The 27,949-nt window shown below is 56.9% G+C and overlaps 3 protein-coding genes across 3 annotated transcripts in view; 2 read left to right on the top strand and 1 right to left on the bottom strand.

The window, feature by feature from the left end:
* MYRF (myelin regulatory factor) overlaps window positions 1-19,609 on the top strand; it is a 67,906-nt gene extending 48,297 nt beyond the window's left edge. The window contains 16 exon segments of the mRNA XM_056803731.1: window positions 12,835-13,035; window positions 13,202-13,310; window positions 13,648-13,757; window positions 14,444-14,604; window positions 14,733-14,805; window positions 14,910-14,998; window positions 15,286-15,354; window positions 15,532-15,606; window positions 15,743-15,828; window positions 16,154-16,291; window positions 16,387-16,638; window positions 16,754-16,841; window positions 16,930-17,004; window positions 17,106-17,211; window positions 18,078-18,152; window positions 18,351-19,609. Of these exon segments, the coding sequence (XP_056659709.1) occupies window positions 12,835-13,035; window positions 13,202-13,310; window positions 13,648-13,757; window positions 14,444-14,604; window positions 14,733-14,805; window positions 14,910-14,998; window positions 15,286-15,354; window positions 15,532-15,606; window positions 15,743-15,828; window positions 16,154-16,291; window positions 16,387-16,638; window positions 16,754-16,841; window positions 16,930-17,004; window positions 17,106-17,211; window positions 18,078-18,152; window positions 18,351-18,431 (1,788 nt within the window). The 3' untranslated portion in view covers window positions 18,432-19,609.
* A 2,840-nt stretch (window positions 19,610-22,449) lies between these two features.
* TMEM258 (transmembrane protein 258) lies at window positions 22,450-24,217 on the bottom strand. Its single transcript, XM_007506649.3, has 4 exons — window positions 24,096-24,217; window positions 23,341-23,450; window positions 23,107-23,241; window positions 22,450-22,572 (listed from the first exon to the last, which is right to left on the bottom strand). The coding sequence occupies exons 1-3, from the start codon at window positions 24,096-24,098 to the stop codon at window positions 23,115-23,117; spliced, it is 240 nt and encodes a 79-aa protein (XP_007506711.1). The 5' UTR covers window positions 24,099-24,217; the 3' UTR covers window positions 22,450-22,572; window positions 23,107-23,114.
* Window positions 24,218-24,219: 2 nt separating this feature from the next.
* On the top strand, window positions 24,220-27,789 carry FEN1 (flap structure-specific endonuclease 1). The gene is made up of 2 exons (XM_001362277.4): window positions 24,220-24,426; window positions 26,242-27,789. Exon 2 carries the CDS (start codon window positions 26,247-26,249, stop codon window positions 27,387-27,389), a length of 1,143 nt encoding a protein of 380 aa, XP_001362314.1. The 5' UTR covers window positions 24,220-24,426; window positions 26,242-26,246; the 3' UTR covers window positions 27,390-27,789.
* The last annotated feature ends 160 nt before the right edge of the window (window positions 27,790-27,949 follow it).

Here is a 27,949-nt window from a genome sequence, read left to right as displayed (position 1 = left end):
GGACAAAAACATGGAATGTCAGTGAGGAAGGACAGGAGCATTGAATGTCAGAGGGAGACAGGAGAAGAGCATGGAATGTCAGAGGGAGACAGGACAAGAGCCTGGAATGTCATAGTGAGGAAGGACAAGAGCATTGAATTTCAGAGGGAGACAGGACATGAGCATGGAATGTCAGAGGGAGACAGCACAAGAGTATGGAATGTCAGAGGGAGACAGGACAAGTACATGGAATGTTCGAGGGAGACAGGACAAGAACATGGAATGTCAGCGAGGAAGGACAAGAGCATGGAATGTCAGAGGGAGACAAGACAAGAGCATGGAATGTCAGAGGGAGACAGGACAAGAACATGGAATGTCAGTGAGGAAGGACAAGAGCATGGAATGTCTGATGGAGACAGGACAAGAGCATGGAATGTCAGAGGGAGACAGGACAAGAACATGGAATGTCAGAGCGAGGAAGGACAAGAGCATGGAATGTCAGAGGGAGACAGGACAAGAGCATGGAATGTCAGAGCGAGGAAGGACAAGAGCATGGAATGTCAGAGGGAGACAGGACAAGAGCATGGAATGTCAGAGGGAGACAGGACAAGAGCATGGAATGTCAGAGGGAGACAATCTAGAACATGGAATGTCAGAGAGAGACAGGAAAATAGCATGGAATGTCAAAGCAAGGAAGGAAAAGAGCATAGAATATCAGAGCGAGGAATGACGGGAGCATGGAATGTCAGAGGGAGACAGGAAAAGAGTATGGAATGTCAGAGAGGAAGGACAAGAGCATGGAATGTCAGAAGGAGACAGGACAAGAGCCTGGAATGTCATAGTGAGGAAGGACAAGAGCATTGAATTTCAGAGGGAGACAGGACATGAGCATGGAATGTCAGAGGGAGACAGCACAAGAGTATGGAATGTCAGAGGGAGACAGGACAAGTACATGGAATGTTAGAGGGAGACAGGACAAGAACATGGAATGTCAGCGAGGAAGGACAAGAGCATGGAATGTCAGAGGGAGACAAGACAAGAGCATGGAATGTCAGAGGGAGACAGGACAAGAACATGGAATGTCAGTGAGGAAGGACAAGAGCATGGAATGTCTGACGGAGACAGGACAAGAGCATGGAATGTCAGAGGGAGACAGGACAAGAACATGGAATGTCAGAGCGAGGAAGGACAAGAGCATGGAATGTCAGAGGGAGACAGGACAAGAGCATGGAATGTCAGAGCGAGGAAGGACAAGAGCATGGAATGTCAGAGGGAGACAGGACAAGAGCATGGAATGTCATAGGGAGACAGGACAAGAGCATGGAATGTCAGAGGGAGACAATCTAGAACATGGAATGTCAGAGAGAGACAGGAAAATAGCATGGAATGTCAAAGCAAGGAAGGAAAAGAGCATAGAATATCAGAGCGAGGAATGACGGGAGCATGGAATGTCAGAGGGAGACAGGAAAAGAGTATGGAATGTCAGACCGAGGAAGGACAAGAGCATGGAATGTCAGAGCAAGGAAAGACAAGAGCATAGAATGTCAGAGGGAGACAGGACAAGAGCATGGAATGTCAGAGAGGAAGGACAAGAGCATGGAATGTCAGAAGGAGACAGGACAAGAGCATGGAATGTCAGAAAGGAAGGACAAGTGCATGGAATGTCAGAGGGAGACAGGACAAGAACATGGAATGTCAGCAAGGAAGGACAAGAGAATGGAATGTCAGAGCGAGGAAGGACAGGAGTATGGAATGTCAGAGGGAGACAGGAGAAGATCATGGAATGTCAGAGGGAGACAGAACAAGAACATGGAATGTCATAGAGGAAGGACAAGAGCATGGAATATCAGTGGGAGACAGGAGAAGAGAATGGAATGTCAGAGCGAGGAAGGACAAGAGAATGGAATGTCAGAGGGAGACAGGACAAGAGCATTGAATGTCAGAGGGAGACAGAACAAGAACATGGAATGTCATAGAGGAAGGACAAGAGCATGGAATGTCAGTGGGAGACAGGACAAGAGAATGGAATGTAAGAGTGAGGAAGGACAAGAGCATGGAATGTCAGAGGGAGACAAGACAAGAGCATGGAATGTCAGAGGGAGACAGGACAAGAACATGGAATGTCAGTGAGGAAGGACAAGAGCATGGAATGTCTGACGGAGACAGGACAAGAGCATGGAATGTCAGAGGGAGACAGGACAAGAACATGGAATGTCAGAGCGAGGAAGGACAAGAGCATGGAATGTCAGAGGGAGACAGGACAAGAGCATGGAATGTCAGAGCGAGGAAGGACAAGAGCATGGAATGTCAGAGGGAGACAGGACAAGAGCATGGAATGTCAGAGAGAGACAGGAAAATAGCATGGAATGTCAAAGCAAGGAAGGAAAAGAGCATAGAATATCAGAGCGAGGAATGACGGGAGCATGGAATGTCAGAGGGAGACAGGAAAAGAGTATGGAATGTCAGACCGAGGAAGGACAAGAGCATGGAATGTCAGAGCAAGGAAAGACAAGAGCATAGAATGTCAGAGGGAGACAGGACAAGAGCATGGAATGTCAGAGAGGAAGGACAAGAGCATGGAATGTCAGAAGGAGACAGGACAAGAGCATGGAATGTCAGAAAGGAAGGACAAGTGCATGGAATGTCAGAGGGAGACAGGACAAGAACATGGAATGTCAGCAAGGAAGGACAAGAGAATGGAATGTCAGAGCGAGGAAGGACAGGAGTATGGAATGTCAGAGGGAGACAGGAGAAGATCATGGAATGTCAGAGGGAGACAGAACAAGAACATGGAATGTCATAGAGGAAGGACAAGAGCATGGAATATCAGTGGGAGACAGGAGAAGAGAATGGAATGTCAGAGCGAGGAAGGACAAGAGAATGGAATGTCAGAGGGAGACAGGACAAGAGCATTGAATGTCAGAGGGAGACAGAACAAGAACATGGAATGTCATAGAGGAAGGACAAGAGCATGGAATGTCAGTGGGAGACAGGACAAGAGAATGGAATGTAAGAGTGAGGAAGGACAAGAGCATGGAATATCAGAGGGAGACAGGACAGGAGCATGGAATGTCATAGGGAGACAGGACAAGAACATGGAATGTCAGCGAGGATGGACAAGAGCATGGAATGTCAGAGGGAGACAAGACAAGAGCATGGAATGTCAGAAAGGAAGGACAAGAGCATCGAATGTCAGAGGGAGACAGGACAAGAGCATGGAATGTCAGAGGGAGACAGGACAAGAGAATGGAATGTCAGAAAGGAAGGACAAGAGCATGGAATGTAAGAGGGAGACAGGACAAGAGCATGGAATGTCAGCAAGGAAGGACAAGAGCATGGAATTTCAGAAGGAGACAGGACAAGAGCATGGAATGTCAGAAAGGAATGACAAGAGCATCGAATGTCAGAGGGAGACAGGACAAGAGAATGGAATGTCAGAAAGGAAGGACAAGAGCATGGAATGTCAGCGAGGAAGGACAAGAGCATGGAATGTCAGAGGGAGACAAGACAACCTCATGGAATGTCAGAGAGAGACAGGACAAAAACATGGAATGTCAGTGAGGAAGGACAAGAGCATGAAATGTCAGAGGGAGACTGGACAAGAGCATGGAATGTCAGCGAGGAAGGACAAGAGCATGGAATGTCAGAGGGAGACAGGACAAGAGCATGGAATGTCAGAGGGAGACAGGACACGAGCATGGAATGTCAGAGAGAGACAGGACAAAAACATGGAATGTCAGTGAGGAAGGACAAGAGCATGAAATGTCAGAGGGAGACTGGACAAGAGCATGGAATGTCAGCGAGGAAGGACAAGAGCATGGAATGTCAGAGGGAGACAGGACAAGAGCATGGAATGTCAGAGGGAGACAATATAGAACATGGAATGTCAGACAGAGACAGGACAAGAGCATGGAATGTCAAAGCGAGGAAGGAAAAGAGCATCGAATATCAGAGCGAGGAATGACGAGAGCATGGAATGTCAGAGCAAGGAAAGACAAGAGCATAGAATGTCAGAGGGAGACAGGACAAGAGCATGGAATGTCAGAGAGGAAGTACAAGAGAATGGAATGTCAGAAGGTGACAGGACAATAGAATGGAATATAAGAGGGAGACAGGACAAGAGCATGGAATGTCAGAAAGGAAGGACAAGAACATGGAATGTCAGCAAGGAAGGACAAGAGAATGGAATGTCAGAGCGGGGACGGACAGGAGTATGGAATGTCAGAGGGAGACAGGAGAAGATCATGGAATGTCAGAGGGAGACAGGACAAGAGCATGGAATTTCATAGAGGAAGGACAAGAGCATGGAATGTCAGTGGGAGACAGGACAAGAGAATGGAATGTAAGAGCGAGGAAGGACAAGAGCATGGAATATCAGAGGGAGACAGTACAGGAGCATGGAATGTCATAGGGAGACAGGACAAGAACATGGAATGTCAGAGGAATACAGGGCAAGAGCATTGAATGTCAGAGAGACAGGACAAGAGCATGGAATGTCAGAGGGAGACAGGAGAAGAGCATGAAATGTCAGAGCGAGGAAGGACAAGAGCATGGAATATCAGAGCGAGGAAGGAAGAGAGCATGGAATGTCAGAGGGAAACAAGGCAAGAGCATGGAATGTCAGAGAGAGACAGGACAAAAACATGGAATGTCAGTGAGGAAGGACAGGAGCATTGAATGTCAGAGGGAGACAGGAAAAGAGCATGGAATGTCAGAGGGAGACAGGACAAGAGCCTGGAATGTCATAGTGAGGAAGGACAAGAGCATTGAATTTCAGAGGGAGACAGGACATGAGCATGGAATGTCAGAGGGAGACAGCACAAGAGTATGGAATGTCAGAGGGAGACAGGACAAGTACATGGAATGTTAGAGGGAGACAGGACAAGAACATGGAATGTCAGCGAGGAAGGACAAGAGCATGGAATGTCAGAGGGAGACAAGACAAGAGCATGGAATGTCAGAGGGAGACAGGACAAGAACATGGAATGTCAGTGAGGAAGGACAAGAGCATGGAATGTCAGAGGGAAACAGGACAAGAGCATGGAATGTCAGAGCGAGGAAGGACAAGAGCATGGAATGTCAGAGGGAGACAGGACAAGAGCATGGAATGTCAGAGGGAGACAGGACAAGAGCATGGAATGTCAGAGGGAGACAATCTAGAACATGGAATGTCAGAGAGAGACAGGAAAATAGCATGGAATGTCAAAGCAAGGAAGGAAAAGAGCATAGAATATCAGAGCGAGGAATGACGAGAGCATGGAATGTCAGAGGGAGACAGGAAAAGAGTATGGAATGTCAGACCGAGGAAGGACAAGAGCATGGAATGTCAGAGCAAGGAAAGACAAGAGCATAGAATGTCAGAGGGAGACAGGACAAGAGCATGGAATGTCAGAGAGGAAGGACAAGAGCATGGAATGTCAGAAGGAGACAGGACAAGAGCATGGAATGTCAGAAAGGAAGGACAAGTGCATGGAATGTCAGAGGGAGACAGGACAAGAACATGGAATGTCAGCAAGGAAGGACAAGAGAATGGAATGTCAGAGCGAGGAAGGACAGGAGTATGGAATGTCAGAGGGAGACAGGAGAAGATCATGGAATGTCAGAGGGAGACAGAACAAGAACATGGAATGTCATAGAGGAAGGACAAGAGCATGGAATATCAGTGGGAGACAGGAGAAGAGAATGGAATGTCAGAGCGAGGAAGGACAAGAGAATGGAATGTCAGAGGGAGACAGGACAAGAGCATTGAATGTCAGAGGGAGACAGAACAAGAACATGGAATGTCATAGAGGAAGGACAAGAGCATGGAATGTCAGTGGGAGACAGGACAAGAGAATGGAATGTAAGAGTGAGGAAGGACAAGAGCATGGAATATCAGAGGGAGACAGGACAGGAGCATGGAATGTCATAGGGAGACAGGACAAGAACATGGAATGTCAGCGAGGATGGACAAGAGCATGGAATGTCAGAGGGAGACAAGACAAGAGCATGGAATGTCAGAAAGGAAGGACAAGAGCATGGAATGTCAGAGGGAGACAGGACAAGAGCATGGAATGTCAGAGGGAGACAGGACAAGAGAATGGAATGTCAGAAAGGAAGGACAAGAGCATGGAATGTAAGAGGGAGACAGGACAAGAGCATGGAATGTCAGCAAGGAAGGACAAGAGCATGGAATTTCAGAAGGAGACAGGACAAGAGCATGGAATGTCAGAAAGGAATGACAAGAGCATCGAATGTCAGAGGGAGACAGGACAAGAGAATGGAATGTCAGAAAGGAAGGACAAGAGCATGGAATGTCAGCGAGGAAGGACAAGAGCATGGAATGTCAGAGGGAGACAAGACAACCTCATGGAATGTCAGAGAGAGACAGGACAAAAACATGGAATGTCAGTGAGGAAGGACAAGAGCATGAAATGTCAGAGGGAGACTGGACAAGAGCATGGAATGTCAGCGAGGAAGGACAAGAGCATGGAATGTCAGAGGGAGACAGGACAAGAGCATGGAATGTCAGAGGGAGACAGGACACGAGCATGGAATGTCAGAGAGAGACAGGACAAAAACATGGAATGTCAGTGAGGAAGGACAAGAGCATGAAATGTCAGAGGGAGACTGGACAAGAGCATGGAATGTCAGCAAGGAAGGACAAGAGCATGGAATGTCAGTGGGAGACAGGACAAGAGAATGGAATGTAAGAGGGAGACAGGACAAGAGCATGGAATGTCAGCAAGGAAGGACAAGAGCATGGAATGTCAGAGGGAGACAGGACAAGAGCATGGAATGTCAGAAAGGAATGACAAGAGCATCGAATGTCAGAGGGAGACAGGACAAGAGAATGGAATGTCAGAAAGGAAGGACAAGAGCATGGAATGTCAGCGAGGAAGGACAAGAGCATGGAATGTCAGAGGGAGACAAGACAACCTCATGGAATGTCAGAGAGAGACAGGACAAAAACATGGAATGTCAGTGAGGAAGGACAAGAGCATGAAATGTCAGAGGGAGACTGGACAAGAGCATGGAATGTCAGCGAGGAAGGACAAGAGCATGGAATGTCAGAGGGAGACAGGACAAGAGCATGGAATGTCAGAGGGAGACAGGACACGAGCATGGAATGTCAGAGAGAGACAGGACAAAAACATGGAATGTCAGTGAGGAAGGACAAGAGCATGAAATGTCAGAGGGAGACTGGACAAGAGCATGGAATGTCAGCGAGGAAGGACAAGAGCATGGAATGTCAGAGGGAGACAGGACAAGAGCATGGAATGTCAGAGGGAGACAGGACAAGAGCATGGAATGTCAGAGGGAGACAATATAGAACATGGAATGTCAGACAGAGACAGGACAAGAGCATGGAATGTCAAAGCGAGGAAGGAAAAGAGCATCGAATATCAGAGCGAGGAATGACGAGAGCATGGAATGTCAGTGGGAGACAGGAAAAGAGCATGGAATGTCAGACCGAGGAAGGACAAGAGCATGGAATGTCAGAGCAAGGAAAGACAAGAGCATAGAATGTCAGAGGGAGACAGGACAAGAGCATGGAATGTCAGAGAGGAAGTACAAGAGAATGGAATGTCAGAAGGTGACAGGACAATAGAATGGAATATAAGAGGGAGACAGGACAAGAGCATGGAATGTCAGAAAGGAAGGACAAGAACATGGAATGTCAGCAAGGAAGGACAAGAGAATGGAATGTCAGAGCGGGGACGGACAGGAGTATGGAATGTCAGAGGGAGACAGGAGAAGATCATGGAATGTCAGAGGGAGACAGGACAAGAGCATGGAATGTCATAGAGGAAGGACAAGAGCATGGAATGTCAGTGGGAGACAGGACAAGAGAATGGAATGTCAGAGCGAGGAAGGACAAGAGCATGGAATATCAGAGGGAGACAGTACAGGAGCATGGAATGTCATAGGGAGACAGGACAAGAACATGGAATGTCAGAGGAATACAGGGCAAGAGCATTGAATGTCAGAGAGACAGGACAAGAGCATGGAATGTCAGAGGGAGACAGGAGAAGAGCATGAAATGTCAGAGCGAGGAAGGACAAGAGCATGGAATATCAGAGCGAGGAAGGAAGAGAGCATGGAATGTCAGAGGGAAACAAGGCAAGAGCATGGAATGTCAGAGAGAGACAGGACAAAAACATGGAATGTCAGTGAGGAAGGACAGGAGCATTGAATGTCAGAGGGAGACAGGAAAAGAGCATGGAATGTCAGAGGGAGACAGGACAAGAGCCTGGAATGTCATAGTGAGGAAGGACAAGAGCATTGAATTTCAGAGGGAGACAGGACATGAGCATGGAATGTCAGAGGGAGACAGCACAAGAGTATGGAATGTCATAGGGAGACAGGACAAGTACATGGAATGTTAGAGGGAGACAGGACAAGAACATGGAATGTCAGCGAGGAAGGACAAGAGCATGGAATGTCAGAGGGAGACAAGACAAGAGCATGGAATGTCAGAGGGAGACAGGACAAGAACATGGAATGTCAGTGAGGAAGGACAAGAGCATGGAATGTCTGACGGAGACAGGACAAGAGCATGGAATGTCAGAGGGAGACAGGACAAGAACATGGAATGTCAGAGCGAGGAAGGACAAGAGCATGGAATGTCAGAGGGAGACAGGACAAGAGCATGGAATGTCAGAGCGAGGAAGGACAAGAGCATGGAATGTCAGAGGGAGACAGGACAAGAGCATGGAATGTCAGAGGGAGACAGGACAAGAGCATGGAATGTCAGAGGGAGACAATCTAGAACATGGAATGTCAGAGAGAGACAGGAAAATAGCATGGAATGTCAAAGCAAGGAAGGAAAAGAGCATAGAATATCAGAGCGAGGAATGACGAGAGCATGGAATGTCAGAGGGAGACAGGAAAAGAGTATGGAATGTCAGACCGAGGAAGGACAAGAGCATGGAATGTCAGAGCAAGGAAAGACAAGAGCATAGAATGTCAGAGGGAGACAGGACAAGAGCATGGAATGTCAGAGAGGAAGGACAAGAGCATGGAATGTCAGAAGGAGACAGGACAAGAGCATGGAATATAAGAGGGAGACAGGACAAGAGCATGGAATGTCAGAAAGGAAGGACAAGAACATGGAATGTCAGCAAGGAAGGACAAGAGAATGGAATGTCAGAGCGGGGACGGACAGGAGTATGGAATGTCAGAGGGAGACAGGAGAAGATCATGGAATGTCAGAGGGAGACAGGACAAGAGCATGGAATGTCATAGAGGAAGGACAAGAGCATGGAATGTCAGTGGGAGACAGGACAAGAGAATGGAATGTAAGAGCGAGGAAGGACAAGAGCATGGAATATCAGAGGGAGACAGTACAGGAGCATGGAATGTCATAGGGAGACAGGACAAGAACATGGAATGTCAGAGGAATACAGGGCAAGAGCATTGAATGTCAGAGAGACAGGACAAGAGCATGGAATGTCAGAGGGAGACAGGAGAAGAGCATGAAATGTCAGAGCGAGGAAGGACAAGAGCATGGAATATCAGAGCGAGGAAGGAAGAGAGCATGGAATGTCAGAGGGAAACAAGGCAAGAGCATGGAATGTCAGAGAGAGACAGGACAAAAACATGGAATGTCAGTGAGGAAGGACAGGAGCATTGAATGTCAGAGGGAGACAGGAAAAGAGCATGGAATGTCAGAGGGAGACAGGACAAGAGCCTGGAATGTCATAGTGAGGAAGGACAAGAGCATTGAATTTCAGAGGGAGACAGGACATGAGCATGGAATGTCAGAGGGAGACAGCACAAGAGTATGGAATGTCATAGGGAGACAGGACAAGTACATGGAATGTTAGAGGGAGACAGGACAAGAACATGGAATGTCAGCGAGGAAGGACAAGAGCATGGAATGTCAGAGGGAGACAAGACAAGAGCATGGAATGTCAGAGGGAGACAGGACAAGAACATGGAATGTCAGTGAGGAAGGACAAGAGCATGGAATGTCTGACGGAGACAGGACAAGAGCATGGAATGTCAGAGGGAGACAGGACAAGAACATGGAATGTCAGAGCGAGGAAGGACAAGAGCATGGAATGTCAGAGGGAGACAGGACAAGAGCATGGAATGTCAGAGCGAGGAAGGACAAGAGCATGGAATGTCAGAGGGAGACAGGACAAGAGCATGGAATGTCAGAGGGAGACAGGACAAGAGCATGGAATGTCAGAGGGAGACAATCTAGAACATGGAATGTCAGAGAGAGACAGGAAAATAGCATGGAATGTCAAAGCAAGGAAGGAAAAGAGCATAGAATATCAGAGCGAGGAATGACGAGAGCATGGAATGTCAGAGGGAGACAGGAAAAGAGTATGGAATGTCAGACCGAGGAAGGACAAGAGCATGGAATGTCAGAGCAAGGAAAGACAAGAGCATAGAATGTCAGAGGGAGACAGGACAAGAGCATGGAATGTCAGAGAGGAAGGACAAGAGCATGGAATGTCAGAAGGAGACAGGACAAGAGCATGGAATGTCAGAAAGGAAGGACAAGTGCATGGAATGTCAGAGGGAGACAGGACAAGAACATGGAATGTCAGCAAGGAAGGACAAGAGAATGGAATGTCAGAGCGAGGAAGGACAGGAGTATGGAATGTCAGAGGGAGACAGGAGAAGATCATGGAATGTCAGAGGGAGACAGAACAAGAACATGGAATGTCATAGAGGAAGGACAAGAGCATGGAATATCAGTGGGAGACAGGAGAAGAGAATGGAATGTCAGAGCGAGGAAGGACAAGAGAATGGAATGTCAGAGGGAGACAGGACAAGAGCATTGAATGTCAGAGGGAGACAGAACAAGAACATGGAATGTCATAGAGGAAGGACAAGAGCATGGAATGTCAGTGGGAGACAGGACAAGAGAATGGAATGTAAGAGTGAGGAAGGACAAGAGCATGGAATATCAGAGGGAGACAGGACAGGAGCATGGAATGTCATAGGGAGACAGGACAAGAACATGGAATGTCAGCGAGGATGGACAAGAGCATGGAATGTCAGAGGGAGACAAGACAAGAGCATGGAATGTCAGAAAGGAAGGACAAGAGCATGGAATGTCAGAGGGAGACAGGACAAGAGCATGGAATGTCAGAGGGAGACAGGACAAGAGAATGGAATGTCAGAAAGGAAGGACAAGAGCATGGAATGTAAGAGGGAGACAGGACAAGAGCATGGAATGTCAGCAAGGAAGGACAAGAGCATGGAATTTCAGAAGGAGACAGGACAAGAGCATGGAATGTCAGAAAGGAATGACAAGAGCATCGAATGTCAGAGGGAGACAGGACAAGAGAATGGAATGTCAGAAAGGAAGGACAAGAGCATGGAATGTCAGCGAGGAAGGACAAGAGCATGGAATGTCAGAGGGAGACAAGACAACCTCATGGAATGTCAGAGAGGAAGGACAAGAGCATGAAATGTCAGAGGGAGACTGGACAAGAGCATGGAATGTCAGCGAGGAAGGACAAGAGCATGAAATGTCAGAGGGAGACTGGACAAGAGCATGGAATGTCAGCGAGGAAGGACAAGAGCATGGAATGTCAGAGGGAGACAGGACAAGAGCATGGAATGTCAGTGAGGAAGGACAAGAGCATGAAATGTCAGAGGGAGACTGGACAAGAGCATGGAATGTCAGAGAGAGACAGGACAAAAACATGGAATGTCAGTGAGGAAGGACAAGAGCATGAAATGTCAGAGGGAGACTGGACAAGAGCATGGAATGTCAGCGAGGAAGGACAAGAGCATGGAATGTCAGAGGGAGACAGGACAAGAGCATGGAATGTCAGCTAAGAAGGAACTCCGAGCGAAGGCTGTGGGAGCTAGGACTTAGAATATGGAATGCCAGAGCTCGGAAAGCTGTCAGAACTGAGCCGGGCCGTATATCATATAATCCAAAAATCCTCTTTTTACAATGGTGAACTCTGAGGCGTAGGGAAGCTTCTTCCTTAATTCTCTGGAGACTAAATTGGAGTCTTCAAGGAGGAAATGACCTTTTTGTAAATGAAGGCAGGAAGGCTTACAGCAATAGGCAGCCTCCTGGATGGATGAGATTCCAGAACACACACTTGATCCTGTTCCTCCAAAGCCAGACACCATTTGTCTGGCCTGGCCCAAGTCCCAGCATTCCCCTCTCCACAGCCCAGACCTCCACGTAAGCCCTGTGAGCTGGGGCCAGCCTGGCCAGGGCTGGCATTCCTGCAGGGTCTGGAAGGCTTCTCGGTGCCCCACCGAGCCGGCCCCCGCTTATCTGTCCTGGGCTGGCCCTTTGCAGACTCGTCTCCTCTCCAGGGGCCCCGCAGCGCCCTGAAATGGCCCTCGCTTCTCCCTCCTGGGGGCCTCTCTGACTCCGGAGCCCAGGATTCCCCCCTTCCCTTTCGTGGCTTAATGAACCCCCCCACAGCCGCGATCCCCCCCAGCTCACGTGCTGAGGGACGAGCCCGGGAACTGGAGGGAGGGACAAGACGAAGGTTGTGGTGGGAGAGGATCCATGAGCTCTAATGGGGGAGACAACGTGGGATCCCCCAGAATCATCCATCAGGGAGGGCCGGGGACAGGGCCTCGGGGACCCCCGTTAGGTAGGGGCCGGCCCAGGGAAGAAGCCCAGCGGAGGGAAGCGTCCGGAGGAAGGGGGGAGGCCCGGAGCCGCGGCCTTGGAGACGATGCTCCGGGGGAGGGATGAGAGCGGATGCTGGCCAGAGGGCAGGGGGAGGGGGCCGCTGCGAGGGGAGAGGGGACAAGGTGGGGTCTCGAGGACTCGTGGAGAGGCCGGCGGGGGAAGGAGGCGGCTCCCGGGGGCAGACGGTGGTGGGACTTGTGGGCAAGGAGAGGGTGGTCCCCTCAGCCCGCCTCTGCCCCCAGGCCTCGAACCCTGGCCAGTTTGAGAGTGACAGCGACGTCCTGTGGCAGCGGGCCCAGCTGCCCGACACCGTCTTCCACCACGGCCGGGTGGGCATCAACACGGACCGGCCCGACGAGGCTCTGGTCGTCCACGGCAACGTGAAGGTCATGGGCTCCCTCATGCACCCCTCGGACCTGCGGGCCAAGGAGCACGTGCAGGAGGTGGGCTTCCGGGGCTCCTCCAGGGAGGGGGCCCCCCCGGGCAGGGGATCCCCGCGGATGGGCATTCGGAGCCGGGGAGGGCGGCTCGCCGCCCGTCCCGTGGCCCCTCGGGCTCGGCCGCCGGCTCCAGCTCTGGCGTGGGTCACGCCGTGTGCCCCGACTGCAGGTCGATACCACTGAGCAGCTGAAGAGGATTTCCCGGATGCGGCTCGTCCACTACAGCTACAAGCCCGAGTTTGCGGCCAGCGCGGGCATCGAGGCCTCTCCTGAGACAGGTGTGCGGCGGAGGCCGGAGTCGCAGGACTCGGGCTCCGGCCAGCTCTTCCGCTAAGCCCCCCGGGGTCCGGGGCGAGTCACGCTAGAAGTCTCCGCTTGCCCATCTGTAAAATGGGACTTTTCCAGCCTCAGCCATGTGCTCCCGCGGGACCTTGGACAGATGGGCTCTCTGTGCCTCAGTTTACCTATCTGTGCACCGGCCTCCGGGGACTCCTTTGGGCTGCCTTGGCGGCATCCCCATGAGATCTCACTGGCAGGGCCTCCACGTGGCGCTGGGCCCTGGGCCCGGCACCGCGCTCCCTCCCTGCCCTCTGAGGCCGGCTTCTCCCTGCACAGGCGTCATCGCTCAGGAGGTCCAGGAGATCCTGCCCGAGGCCGTGAAGGACACGGGCGACGTGGTCTTTGCCAACGGGAAGACCATCGAGAACTTCCTGGTTGTGAACAAGGTGCGCGCTGGGGGGGCCGGGGGGGCTGCAGGGGGCCGGGGGGGCTGCAGGGGGCTGGGGGGGCTGCAGGGGGCTGGGGGCTGGGGAGGCCAGGGGGGCTGGGGGCTGGGGAGGCCGGGGGGGCTGCAGGGGGCTGGGGGGGCTGCAGGGGGCTGGGGGCTGGGGAGGCCAGGGGGGCTGGGGGCTGGGGAGGCCGGGGGGGCTGCAGGGGGCTGGGGGGGCTGCAGGGGGCTGGGGGCTGGGGAGGCCGGGGGGGCTGCAGGGGGCTGGGGGACTGGGGGGGCTAGGGGGGGCTGCAGGGGGCTGGGGGGGCTGCAGGGGGCTGGGGGCTGGGGAGGCCGGGGGGGCTGCAGGGGGCTGGGGGACTGGGGGGGCTGGGGGGGGCTGCAGGGAGCTGGGGAGGCCAGGGGGGCTGCAGGGGGCTGGAGGCTGGGGAGGCCGGGGGGGCTGGGGGCCGGGGGAGCTGCAGGGGGCCGGGGGTGCTGCAGGGGGCTGGGGAGGCGGGGGGGGGCTGGGGGACTGGGGGGGCTGGGGGGGCTGCAGGGAGCTGGGGAGGCCGGGGGGGCTGGGGGCCGGGGGCACTGCAGGGGGCCAGGGGTGCTGCAGGGGGCTTGGGGGGCCGGGCATAGCCGGGGGCCAGGGGGCGCCGCGGCGGGCACTCAGGGGCTGGTGGGGTGTCTGGGCAGGAGCGGATCTTCATGGAGAACGTGGGCGCCGTGAAGGAGCTGTGCAAGCTCACCGACAACCTGGAGACCCGCATCGACGAGCTCGAGCGCTGGAGCCACAAGTTGGCCAAGCTCCGGCGGCTGGACAGCATGAAGTCCTCGGGCAGCTCCGGGGCCTTCAGGTCGGGCCTGTGGGGCTCAGGGCCGGCGGGGGGGGCCGGGCCGGGGGGGGCTGGGGGGGACCGGGCCGGGGGGGGCTGGGGGGGCAGGCTGGCCGCCCCCGCTCCTGACTCGGCCCCTCTCCTTGCAGCCAAGCGGGCAGCCAGTTCAGCCGGGCCGGGAGCGTCCCCCACAAGAAGCGGCCCCCCAAGGTGGCCAGCAAGGTGAAGGGCCAGGCGGGGGGATAGGGGAGGCCTCTGTCCCCCACGGGGTCTGCTCCCCAGGGCTGCCCCCCAGAACCCCGGCTCATCTCTCCGTCTCCCCGCAGTCGCCCTCGGCGGTCCCAGACCAGGCCTGCATGAGCCAGCGCTTCCTGCAAGGGACCATCATCGCCCTGGTGGTGGTCATGGCGTTCAGGTGGGGGGCCGCTGCCAGCCAAGGGGAGCCCCGGATGTGGGGGGGGGCTCCCGGAGGCCGGGGCTGGGCCTCACTCCTGTCCCAGAGTGAGGGGAGGCTCCACCGGCCTCCTGGGGGGATCCTCAGCTGGCCTGAAGCCCTGGGGAGGGCAGAGGCAGGGGGGCCCTGGGGGGAGGGGCAGAGGCAGGGGGGCCCTGGGGGGGAGGGGGGCAGGGGCCCTGGGGGGGCAGGGCCTCTGGAGACGAGGATGGCCAGTGACGGGCCTCCCTCCCTCCGCGGGTCTCCAGCGTGGTGTCCATGTCGACGCTGTACGTGCTGAGTCTCCGGAGCGAGGAGGAGCTCGTGGACGTGGACGGGTAGGTGCCCTCGTGGCCCATCCAGCCCCGCAGACCCTCCAGGCCGGGGGGGGCAGGGCCAGCTTCCCCTGGCAGGTGTGTCGGGGTGCACGGAGGCTGGGGGGCCCTTCTCGGGGCTCTGCTGATGGGCCCCCCGCCCGCTCTCTCCTCTCTCCTGTGGCCTCTCCTGGTCCTCAGCTCTCTCGCTGTGTCTGCTTCCTGTCTTCTGGGCCTGCTCCGGGCCCCCGGGGGGAGTGTGGCCCTGTGCCCCTGGTACGTGAGCTCCTCCCTCTCCGGCCCCGGATTCCAGTCCTGACTGTCCCCCCCCGCCTCCTGCCCCCCGGCCTTCCTTCCCTAACGTGTGGCCGCCCTTGGGCCCCTTCAAGCCCAGCCTGTGTCCCCCCCGCAGGTCAGGCCAGAGCTACGGCACCACCCAGCTCCGCCAGGCCCCCGCCTCCACCGGCCCGCCCAGCCCCCGGCCCTCCTCCCAGCCCGGTGCGTCCCCCAACCCCCCCCCCCGAGGGAGACAGGGGGGGGCCTAGGGGAATCTGGGGGGTGCTGGGCCCCCAATCCCCCGAGGGAGATGGGGGGTTCCAGGGTCTGGGGTACAGGGGGTGCTGGGCCCCGAGTCAGAAAGACCCAAGCTCGGGTCTGGCCTCTGCCTGCCTCGGTTTCCTCACCTGTACAAACGGGGTCCTGAGAGCACCCGCCTCCCGGGGCCGTCGTAAGGAGCCGCCGAGGGGCTCTTGGCAAAGCCTCGGCCCGTGCGGGGCACCGCGGCGCCTCCCTCATCTCGCGTCTCCTCCGCCTCCTCTCACAGCCCCCACCGGCCTGCCAGGCTCGGCCCCTGCCCTGGCCCTCCGGCACCTCGACCTGTGCCCCGGCCCACCCTGCCCGGTCGTCTGCTGCCCCCCGGCCACCCCCAGCCCCTCCCCCAGCCCCACTGCCAACCGCTCAGGTACCGGCCGGGCGGGGGAGGGGGATGGACGGGGGTGGGGCAGGGCGGGGGGTGGAGGGGGGCGGGGGGCCCTCAGCCACTCTGTCGCTCCCCAGGCCCGAGCCAGACCTCGCTGCTGCCGGTCACCAGCATCAGAGCCAAGTCTTGGGGCCTTTCGGCCAATGGGATCGCCCACGCCAAGCCCCCCAAGAGCCTGGAGCCCCCCGCCAGCCCCTCGGCCCCTTTCACCGGCGTGCAGGGCAAGGCCAAGAACAGCCCCAACCTGTCCATCCCGGCGCGTGCCCGCCGAGGGGCCCCGCCGGGCGGCCCCCCCACACTCCCCCCTGGCCGTGCCGACGCCCCGCTGGGTAAGTTCCGGCTCAGGCCGGGCTCTGCCCTCTTGTGCCTCAGCCGAGCGACGGGGCGGGTCCCAGGGGGCAGCCCCCCCGGCCCCCCCCCGTCAGCTCCCGTCCTTCCTTGCAGACGCCCAGCCGGCCCTGAGCTCCATCCAGGTCCTGGAGAGCTCCCTGCCCGTCACTGCCCAGTACTGTGCCCCGGGGGACGCCTGCAGGTGAGCCCGGGCCCTGGGGTGGGGGGGGAGGCTGGGGGGAGGCAGGGGGGCTGGGAGGCTCACAGGCTGGCGCTTGTCCTCCCTTCAGGCCAGGGAACTTCACCTACCGCATCCCCATCAGCAGCAGCACCCCGCTCCACCTCAGCCTCACCCTGCAGATGAAGTATGCTCCGGGGGGGCTGGGCAGGGGGCTGGGGGAGCCCGGGGGGAGGCCGCTGCCAGCTGGGCCGGGGCTCAGCCTCCCCTCCCGCTGCCCTCCCCCAGCGCCAGCTTCCCCGTCTCGGTGACCTTGTGCAGCGTGATGTCTCAGGAGAACCCGTGCGAGGAGGGCGCCTTTCCCCGCGGCCTGCACGTCCACGGTGACACCCAGGTAGGAGCCAGGGGGGGAGGGAGCCACTTCTGAAGCACCGGGAGAGCTCCTGGGGAGCACCCGGGTCCAGGAGGACGGCCGGACGTCTCGAGGGCCCCGAGGGAGCCGAGCGGCGGGCGGGGGGGCATCTGCCAGGCCCGGGAGACGGCCCGGGACAGAAGGAGCCCCCCAAGAGCTGTTCTGAGGGAGGAGCCCGAGCAGCAGAATAGTGTGCCCAGGGGGCAGCAGGACGTACCGTAGAGCCAGACCTGGAGTCGGGATGTGGCCTCAGACACTAGCTGTGCGACCCTGGGCAAGTCACGTAACCTTCATCTTCCCTCATCTAAAATCGGGAGAACAGCGCCCGTCTCCCAGGGTTGTTGAGATTAAATGAGATCCTATTTGTAAAGCACTTGGCACACGGCCTGGCACACAGTTGGTGATTAATAAATGCTTGAAGGATGGATGGATGGATGAGTGGAGAGCCAGATGGATGGATGGACAGATGGATGGATGGATGGATGGATGGATGGTGGGTGGGTGGGTGAATGGCTGGCTTGCTAGATAGATGAATGAATGGATGGATGGGTGAGTGGATGGACAGACGGATGGATGGATGGGTGAGTGGATGGACAGACGGATGGGTGGGTGGGTAAGTGGACGGACAGACAGACGGATGGATGGGTGGATGGACAGACAGATGGATGAGCTGCCATTCTCACTTCTAGCTCTCTGGGAGCTGGGACCAGACTCCCTCCTGACCTCTGGCATGTCAGGCCACCTGAGTTTCTTCATCTGCTTTATGGTGACATGAATGGCCTGGGCCAAGATCACGGGGTGGGGGCTTGTTGGGGTGTCCTTCACTCTCCTGATCCCCTTCTTCCCAGGGTACCTCCCACCAGTGGCCTGTGGCCATCTTGTCCTTCCAGGAGTTCGCTTACCACTTCCGAGTGGCCCTGCTGGTGAGTCCTGGCCAACAAAGTTCCTTCTCCGGCCTCCGGGTGCCCCAACGCGGACGGGGGGGGGGGGGGGGGGGGCGCTACTTGGCAGACTCCCAGGCAAACTCCCGCAGGGCCTCCCCGAGTCAGAAGGGGCTCTGGCGGGCGCTTTGGGAAGACTTGAGCTGGAGCGCTCAGCTCTGCCCTCGGCCTTCCTCCCAGGGTCAGGCCAACTGCAGCTCGGAGGCGCCCCCGCAGCCCGCCACCGACTACTACTTCCACTTCTATCGCCTGTGCGACTGAGCGCCGCTGGCCGGGCCCTGCACCCGGCAGAGCCTGCCCGAGGCCGGGGGCCCTCCGGGGCTCCTCTTCTCCCACACTGGACGTGACCGGGTTACACTGGAGCGGGGCTGGGGGCGACCCTGCACCGCCCTCGCCCGCTGGGGCTGCTCGCAGCCCGCCGACACTGGAATTCCTGCTGCACACCCAGGCTGGAGGCCTGGGCCGGAGTCCCAACACTGGAATAGTCGCCCCTGCACGCTGCCCGGCCGTACCCGGGGGGCCGGGGCGTCCCTCCCGGCTTCCCTGTTACAGGGCCGAGCGGGAGGCCGGAAGCCTGGGAAGGGGCGGCCTCGGGGCTCCCCCCGGCTGCCAGGCCGGGGTTTCTGGGTTGGGCCGCAGCCGTCCCGGCCGCCCTTGAACCCCACCGTGGCGTTTTCAGGCGGCCCAGCCCCGGCTGGGCCTTGTCTGCCAGGCTCGGTCTCGGGGAGCTCATTCTAAAATGGACTCGGATGGGGCAGGCCCAGAGGGCAGCCTGTCCAGCTCTGCCCGCTGCCTGCCCAGCCTCGCACTGCCAAAGCAGCCCCGGCCTCCCCCCTCCTGGCCATCGGGCCTCCAGGCCACACCCCCAAGGGCTGCTCCCCAAGAATGCCTTTGCCCTCAGGGCTCTCCAAGCACCCACCCCGGGGGAGGCTGGGAGCCCTCACGGAAACTGCCCCCCTTTCCCTGTCCGCCCTCGGGGCGCCCCTGCTCGTGCCTATCTCTCCGCGGCCCCCAGGAGGCAGAGGGTCGGCCGGGGGCGTTTCATTTTGGACCAAAGTTGCCTTAGTCCGAGGTGGAAGGCGAGGCGGAGAGCCCCCATTCTGGTGCTGGGAGGCCCAGAAGAACTTTGCCAGCCCGACGCCGGAGTCTTGTTTCTTTAGCGAATCCCCGCCCCCGCCTGCTGTAAATAGCCCCCCCCCCCCCCCTGCTAACTGTCCGCTCACCGGCCCTCACCCCCCCCCCCCCCCCCCCGCTTCGCCCCTGCCCAGCGTTAACCATCCCCGCCGAGCTTTGATTCATATTTATATTGTGCCAAGTCTGACCGTGGGACGGCGTCCCGCTCGCTCACTCCGTTTCTGTTGGCTTCCCCTGGACCGTCCTTTCTTCCGGAGGCAAATATACATATATAAATAAATCTATAAATACGGCTTTGTACCCAAGCTTGCCTCGGCTCTGCCTGTCACCCACCTCCCCCAGAGCTCATCTCCCCGAGCCCATTTTGTGGGTGAGAAAACTGAGGCCGGGAGGCAAAGTGTTGTTCCTAGGTCAGGACGCGAACTCAATCCAGCGGCCCAGACATGGATTAGAAACCGGTGATGGGCTGGGCAAGGGGCAGAGAGGGGAAGGAGGGGGAAAGGGCCTGCCCTCAAGCCACTTGGGGGAGGGGAGGCATGCTAGGAAAACGTGAAGGGGGAGGGCACCCCTGGAGCTGGGCCTTAGAACCCACCCCAATGGAGAGCAGGAAGAGCCGAGCAGTGGGCAGTCAAGTGACTTGCCCAGGGTCACCCGGCTAGGAAGTGTTGGAGATCACATTGGAACCCAGGGCCTCCCGCCTCCAGATCTGGCTCTCCATCCACCGAGCCACCCGGCTGGCCCAGCCCAATGACTTCAATGAGAAGGGACTGGCATCCGAGGGACAGCCTGGGTCACAGCATGAATGGGGGAGCCCAGGACACCTGTGTAAATGAAGCAAGCCTGGGAAGGGGGGGCAGCGGGAGCCATGGAAGATCCTTGAGCACTCACGGGGTCAGGGACCGGGAGGAAGGGCCAGAGAAGGCAGAGGCTGCAGAGAGGGAGGCAGGCAGGCTGCTCTGACATGGATGACTTCCTGGGCAAGAGGTGATGAGGGCCCGGGCGAGGCTCAGGTGCCAGAGAGATCCTGGCCTTCGGGAAGTCAGCCACGTGCCGTGGAGATCTTGGAAGCTGGGATGGACGAGATCCTGGTGTGGACATTTGTCCAGGCCTCTGACCTGTGCCCCCCGTCTGTGCAGGGCGCTCCTCTGCTGGCCCCTTCGCCTTGACTGGTCAGGGGAGAGACCCGACCTCCCTCGCCTCAGGCGCTCCCTGCGCCTCCCAAAGCCGCCACTCTCCCTCCCTGGCCCGGAATCCTTCATCCGTCCCTGCAGCTGTCCAGGGGCTGCCCTCCGGCCTCTGGCGAGGCTTCGCTCCCTTCTCAAAGCTCGTCCCTCCTTCTTGGGTGCACCTTGTACCGGAGACGGCCCACTTGTTCCTGCCTTTGTGTGCTCAGCCCTTTGGGGTAACACCAGGCGAGGGAGCCCGTGCTAGTGTTTTCCGTAGACGAAGGAGAGGGCACCACGGGGGCCTTGGGCAGGGCCCCAGGGAGGGGTGGAGGGCCTTTGGGAACTGGACTTGGAGGCTAACTGTATCGGTGGTGCCCCCACGTGGCCTGACCAGGGCACTGAGCCTCCAATGCTGCCTCAAGGCAGGGCTTCTGCCAGCTGTCCCAGATCCTTTCAAAGCGTTCTGCCCAGGGACACGCTGCCGCCCCCCCTCCCCCAGCTTACACTGGGAAGCTGGCTTTCTATTGTCCATCCATCCCCGACACCCTCTTTAACCCGGGCTCCCAGTAGCCCTCCCCTTCCATCGCAGAACCAGGTTCCAAGGCAGAAGAGCCATAAGGGCTAGACCATGGGGGTGAAGTGCCCGGGACCTCCCATCTCTGGGCCTAGTGCTCTACCCATCCAGCCACGCAGCTTCCCGTGAACTTCAATCTGTATCTCCCTACAATTGGCTTCCTTTGCAAGCCTCGGTGTAATCCCGGCATTGTGGTGTGCCTGTAAGGTGATTCTGAGCAGGGGTCTGCAGACTTCCTGCCCGAGGGGTCCCGGATGCACAAACAAGAATTATTTGTCTCACTAACATCTAAATAGCACCCAAGTGCCAGGCACTGTGCTAAGCCTTTTATAATTATTGCCTTATTTTAACCCTCATAAGAACCCTAGGAGGGAGGTGCTATTATTATCCCTATTTTACAGATGAAGAAACCGGGGCAAATAGGTATCCCCAGGATCACCTAGCTAGGAAGCACTAAGGCCAACAGAGGAAGATGCCCAGAGCTAGACCCTCTGGCCAGTCCACACAGAAATTTCGGGTCACCTGTCCATCAGAAAAGGCAAACGCCACCATCGAGCCGGAGCCTGCCTCCCTCGTGCCACCATCGAGCCGGAGCCTGCCTCCCTCGTGCCACCATCGAGCCAGAGCCTGCCTCCCTCGTGCCACCATTGAGCCAGAGCCTGCCTCCCTCGTGCCACCATTGAGCCAGAGCCTGCCTCCCTCGTGCCACCATCGAGCTGGAGCCTGCCTCCCTCGTGCCACCATCGAGCCAGAGCCTGCCTCCCTCGTGCCACCATCGAGCCGGAGCCTGCCTCCCTCATGCCACCATCGAGCCGGAGCCTGCTTCCCTCGTGCCACCATCGAGCCGGAGCCTGCCTCCCTCGTGCCACACCTGCAGAGTGCATTTGTTGAGCACCCCTCGGTTGTCATTTATCCAAGTGACGCCGGGCACCTCTCTGTCATCCAGGCCTGGTCTCTCGTCTAGAAGAGCACAGCAGGCATCGCCGATGGTCTACATAAGCTCATTTCACAAGCTTCCCTTAGCGGCCAGTCTAGACATTTCTTCTTATATGAAAGGTGATGAGGTCCGTGTGGCCTGAGCTCCTTTTGTTGGGTGCTGGGTGACCCCATTCACTAGCCACCTCTTTAGCGGGATGGTCCAGAATCAAGGCAGTGTTCTGGCTACCATCTCCCCACCTGCCTTAAATCCCCAAGGGCACAGAAATGCCAGGGCATACCTTACCACCCAGAGAGCAGAGGCTGCAGGCCTTTTGGAAGCTGGGTGGTCCCCCTTCCAGTTACGCGTTTGCTGTGGGGCACACAGGTAACAGGGATGGGTGAGCCATTATTCATGGGGCTAACAGCCCTCTTGGGGCTCATCAGAGGGTTCCCTCCCCACAAGGCAGTGAGACTAGGCTGGCCTTGCTTTATTTACAAAGGCAAATACATCTGCATTTATTTGAAGTCAGTGGAAATTTGTCTTTAGCAATAGTACAAAAATTCTTCGGGGAAAAAAAGTGGGGCAGCAGGGACACCGGGCAGATGGAGCCTGAAAGGAAAAGAGGCAGATGAGTGAGACTCTCGAGCTCTTCTTTTCCTCCACTCTTCAAGGGTCTCCCAGCCATCAGGGTTAGGGCGGAGGTGGCTGGTGCTGAGCCCACAAAGGCAGCTCTGAGTTCTCTGGGATCCATCCCCCTTCCTAGGGAGACTCTGCCTGCTCTGGGGCTGGGAGGATGCTTCAGAGAAGGCAAATCCCCCAGCACCAAAGAGAAGCTGATGACTGGAAGGGAGTCACAGGGTGAAAAATACTTTATTACTATCTCATCCCTTGGCATGGGAATGGCACACAAGGCCCATGTTACCATGTAGTGATCCAAGACCCTGGCACAGCCCCTTCTCCAGTGTGCCAGGACCCACTGTTCTATCACAGGATTGGAGACTTGGGGCCTTAAAGGCTGCAAAATGCAAACCCTCCCATTTTTACCTTGGGGGAAACTGAGATCCAGTCCTTACACTCTCCTGCACAAGACTGGGCAGTAGGTGGAGATGGGAGGAAGTTAAAAGCACCCACAGGGGATCTTACCTGGGACCTCACACGTATATGCCCACCCAGAGCAGCAGGAAGAGGACCCCGAAGCCCATGAAGAGGGAGGCCACCAGGGAGATGAGCAGCTCTTTGTAGATGTCCCGGGTGTACTTGGTGGAGGTGACCTCATAGCTGGGCCAGGGTCAAGGACAAGACCCCAAGGCTGTGGCTGTGTCCAGCACCCCATTGGCCTCCCAGCCCTTGACTCAGCCCCAGCCGGAGAAAGGATACACGAAGAACCAGGCAGTGAAGAACATGCCGATGGCCAACAAGACCACGGTGAGGTGGGGGAAGACGGCCGGGTTCACCGGGCTCGTGTACCTGCTCATGGCCTCCAGCTCCTGCGGGAGAAGCAGGAAGGGTAGCAGAGCCCTGCCCCGCCCCCAGCCCAGGCAGGCTGGCAGCATTGATAAGGCACCCCAAAGGATTAAAGTCTGTCTCTGCAGCCTCCTGATCCAGTGATCTCAGACTAACCCCTCGTGTGCCATGCTGTGGCACCTGCTGTCTACACCTTCCCCTTTCCCCATCTAGCCCCACTCCGGGAAATGTTCCCCGGAGGAGGGTCAGCTCCGCGACACGCGGATCCATCAGTCACATGACTTGTCCAAAATCTGGACTCCCTCCCAGAATAGCTAACACTGATGTGGCGACTACTGTAAGCCCCAGCCCCAGGAAGCAGGAGTGAAATCCTCATGCCCCTTCTATAGACGGGGAAATGAGGGACCCTGCTGGGGGGAAAGGCCTCGGCTGGGTGGCAAGGCCTCGGCTGGGTGGCCCTGGGCGAGTAACCGAACCTGCCTGACTCAGTTTCCCCATCTGTGTGATGGAGGTGCTGATAGACCCCGCCTCCCAGGGGCCCTGTGAGGGCCGGACCAGATCAGGATTGTAAAACGCTTTTCTAGGAGGGGAGAGAGATCACGGGGGGCTTCCTGGGGTCTGTAGCTGGGCCGGGGTCTTCCCGCGTCCCTCCCAGCGGCCCCTCTCACCATCTTGCTAGCAGTCGGTGGCTCTGCTTGGGTTCCAGAACCGGAAGGCCACGTCTGCCGGGACTGGAACGGCACCGCCGGAAGCGGAAGCGGAAGCGGCTCCGGCGTCCGCGCGGAGCATTCCGGGTCGCGTAGTCCTGCGGGCCGCTGGGCCTGGCGAGCCGGAGCGGGAAAGACTACAAGTCCCGGCATGCCGCGGACTTCAGGGAGGCCACGTGACGGGAGCGCGGGCTTTGGAAGGCGCCGGCCGCCGCTATCCAGGAGAGGTGGAGGAGAGTTCGCGTGGGACTTAGTCACCCCAGTCACCTCCACAGCCCCAACGGACACCTTGGTGAGTCCCGCCACGCACCCAGAGGCCCGGGGCGCACATGTGAGCCCGAGGAGGAAGGGCGGGAAGGGACGGGCACTAATTAGCGCCTGCCTATGTTCTAGATGTTGTGCCGGGCCTGCGCGGCACTCGAAACTACCCTGGGGGGAGGGAAGAAGGAGACGGGCATTAATAAAGGCGCCTGTTATGTGCCAGGGTAATTTATTTCTCCCGGCTGGGAGATGCTCTGGTCCCTATTTTGAAGGGTAGGGAAACTGAGGCAAGCGTCGGGGAAATGACTTGTTGCCTTAAGAGAGCCCTTACCTCCTCGTACATGGGACAGGCTGTCCCAGGCGGGGATGCCCGGCCCTCTTGGTGGCATCCCCGGGCGGGGCAGAATGGACACAAAGCAAACAACGGGACATTAGTTGCGGATACAGCATCACCCACTTCTTGGCTGGGCGACTCTAGGGAAGTCTCTTCCCAGCGGCGGCGGCCTGTTTCCTTCTCTGTAAAACGGAGTGATGACAGCCCCTCCCTCTCGGGGAAGTGGTGAGGAGCAGAGCAAAACACAGCAGGCTCCCAATGTGTGTGTGGGGGGGAGGGAGGGCACCACCCTGGGTATGAGAGATACCAGGGTAAGAGTGAGGAAAAGGTGTGAAGACAGACCTCAGAGAATCTCCTGACAATCCTTGCCACCTGTGAGGCAGGGGTCCCATTGGACTTGGGGTTCTCTCCCTGATCCAGGCCAGGCCCCGCTCTAATGAGGGAGACTCTGTCCCAGCCCATTATAGCTCGCAGTGGGCCTTGGAGTGCAGTAGCAGAGCACATGGTCATGCCCCTCACATAACATTTCCTCTTATAAATTCAGAATCATTTCTGATGTTGAATCACATTGGACTCATCTTCCACCCTTTGCTTAGATTAGGAAACTGAGACCTGATTCTTTTCTAGTCCCATTTCCTTCTTCAATACAGGCTCTTCCTCTTGTGACTCTCACAGTAGGAGATCAGGCTTCTCCATATGGACCCACGTTGTTCCATGTGTATTATATTTGCATTTGTGTACATATACACATATAAACACATATGTAGAGACACACCCACACATAACCAAATGTCTATACATCTGCCCCTACGTAATGACGTACGCATTCTGTTTTGAGGAGTGTAATAACCCACAGAGTAAAGCATATATCTATATATTAAAACATATAATATTCAAATAATCCCAGTAAGGAACCTATCCAGAAATTAGGGGAAAGAAGTAAAAGTCTGAATGTTGGCAGAATCCCAATTTCATTATCATGGATTCTCTTTCTTATTTTCTTCTCCCCCCAAAAGCTCCTAATTTTGTGACACTAGAAGGCCTTCTCCACATATTGTGTACACACACACACACACACACACACACACACACAGAGCCTGCCTTCCTGACTCCAGGCCGGGAGCTTTGTCCAATTACTGCATCACCTAACTGTCCCTCAGAACCTAGAAAGAGTGCAAAGTAATATAGCCCAGAGTATGTACATGAATGTCTAGGGAAGCTGGGCTGAGCTGAGCAGAGGGGTGAGAGTTCTTAGGGAAGCCAACGCCTCTAGAAGTCTGACAACCCTAAAATGTCAGTGAGAGCTTCATGGAGCCTTCTTTGGACCCTGGGTCTAAGGGCTTGGGTGGCCAACAAGCCAGGAGTCCCAAGGCAGTGGCAGAAATAGGCCACGCCTCTCTGGAGGAGGAGGCGGAAGAGACTGGCCCAATCCTCCTCCCCTGGTTTTTTCCCCCTGCCAGCTCTGAGCCCCCTTGAACTGTGGTGACACTTGTTCTCCACCCCCTCTCCCAGGTACCATGGGAATTCACGGCCTGGCCAAGCTAATTGCGGATGTGGCCCCCAGCGCCATTCGGGAGAATGACATTAAGAGCTACTTTGGCCGGAAAGTGGCCATTGATGCCTCCATGAGCATTTACCAGTTCTTGATTGCAGTGCGGCATGGGGGAGACATGCTCCAGAATGAGGAGGGCGAGGCCACCAGCCACCTGGTGGGCATGTTCTACCGCACCATCCGCATGGTGGAAAATGGCATCAAGCCGGTGTATGTATTTGATGGCAAGCCACCCCAGCTCAAGTCGGGTGAGCTGGCCAAGCGTGGAGAGCGGCGGGCTGAGGCCGAGAGGCAGCTGCAGCAGGCGCTGGATGCAGGGGCCCAGGAGGAGGCCGACAAGTTCTCCAAGCGGCTGGTGAAGGTCACCAAGGAGCACAATGATGAGTGCAAGCAGCTGCTGCGCCTCATGGGCATCCCCTACCTGGAGGCGCCTGGTGAGGCTGAGGCCAGCTGTGCTGCTCTGGCAAAGGCTGGCAAAGTCTATGCCGCTGCCACTGAGGACATGGACTGCCTGACCTTCGGCAGCCCTGTGCTGATGCGGCACCTGACTGCCAGCGAGGCCAAGAAGCTGCCCATCCAGGAGTTCCACCTGAGCCGAGTCCTGCAGGGCCTGGGCCTCACCCAGGAGCAGTTTGTGGACCTGTGCATCCTCCTGGGCAGCGACTACTGCGAGAGCATCCGGGGCATTGGGCCCAAGCGTGCCATTGATCTCATCCAACAGCACAAGAGCATTGAGGAGATCATCCGGAAGCTGGACCCCAGCAAGTACCCTGTGCCTGAAAACTGGCTGCACAAGGAGGCCCAGCACCTCTTCCTCGAGCCCGATGTGCTGGATGTGAACACTGTGGAGCTCAAGTGGGGCGAGCCTGACGAGGAGGGCCTAGTCCAGTTTATGTGTGGGGAAAAGCAGTTCAACGAGGATCGTGTCCGTAATGGGGTCCGGCGGCTGAGCAAGAGCCGCCAGGGCAGTACCCAGGGCCGGCTGGACGACTTCTTCAAGGTCACGGGCTGCCTCACGTCAGCCAAGCGCAAGGGGCCAGAGCCCAAGGGGGCTGCCAAGAAGAAGCCAAAGGCTGCCGCCGCTGGGAGACCCAAAAGGGGCAAATAAAGCCCGGCCCTTCCTGTTGGGGGGTAGCCCCTGAGTGATGCCTTTGGGGTCTTGTCATGTTGGGGCTGGGGCGGGGGTGCTGGACTGCCTGCTTGTCTTGTTCTCCTCTGGGGTTAGCTCAAGGAGGTTGTAGGAGCAGCCAGGGCTCGCTCGTGTTCTTGTCTAGCTTGGTCAAGACTCTTTCGGACCTGCCTTCTCTGGGAGGGCAAAGAGGATTCCAAAGTAGCACCGGTGGGCCGGTGGAGGGGCAAGAGCCCCCAGGCCCTGGGAATCTGGACTGCGGGTGAAACCACAGCATTTGGCCTTGGCCCTCGGACCAGAGAGTCATAAGGATGTGGGTGCTTGTTTTCATGGTTTGTTTGAGCTTCTTAGAAAAAGCAAATAAAATTGTTAGATGCTGGCCCTTGGATGGTGGGGAGCAGCCACGAGGTGGCACCATCTCCTACGAAATAGCCCAGCAGCCCCGCCCTCCTGGACCACTCTGGAGGTCTGCCTCCCCCTGCTGGGCAGACTGGGCAGTGGGGGGGGGGGCCGGGCAGGGGCTCCGGCCCCAGTTTAAC

The sequence above is a fragment of the Monodelphis domestica genome, chromosome 6, assembly GCF_027887165.1.
Source record: "Monodelphis domestica isolate mMonDom1 chromosome 6, mMonDom1.pri, whole genome shotgun sequence".
NCBI lineage: Eukaryota > Metazoa > Chordata > Mammalia > Didelphimorphia > Didelphidae > Monodelphis > Monodelphis domestica.
Note: the sequence above shows the minus strand (reverse complement) of the source record. Positions and strands in the feature narration are given on the sequence as shown.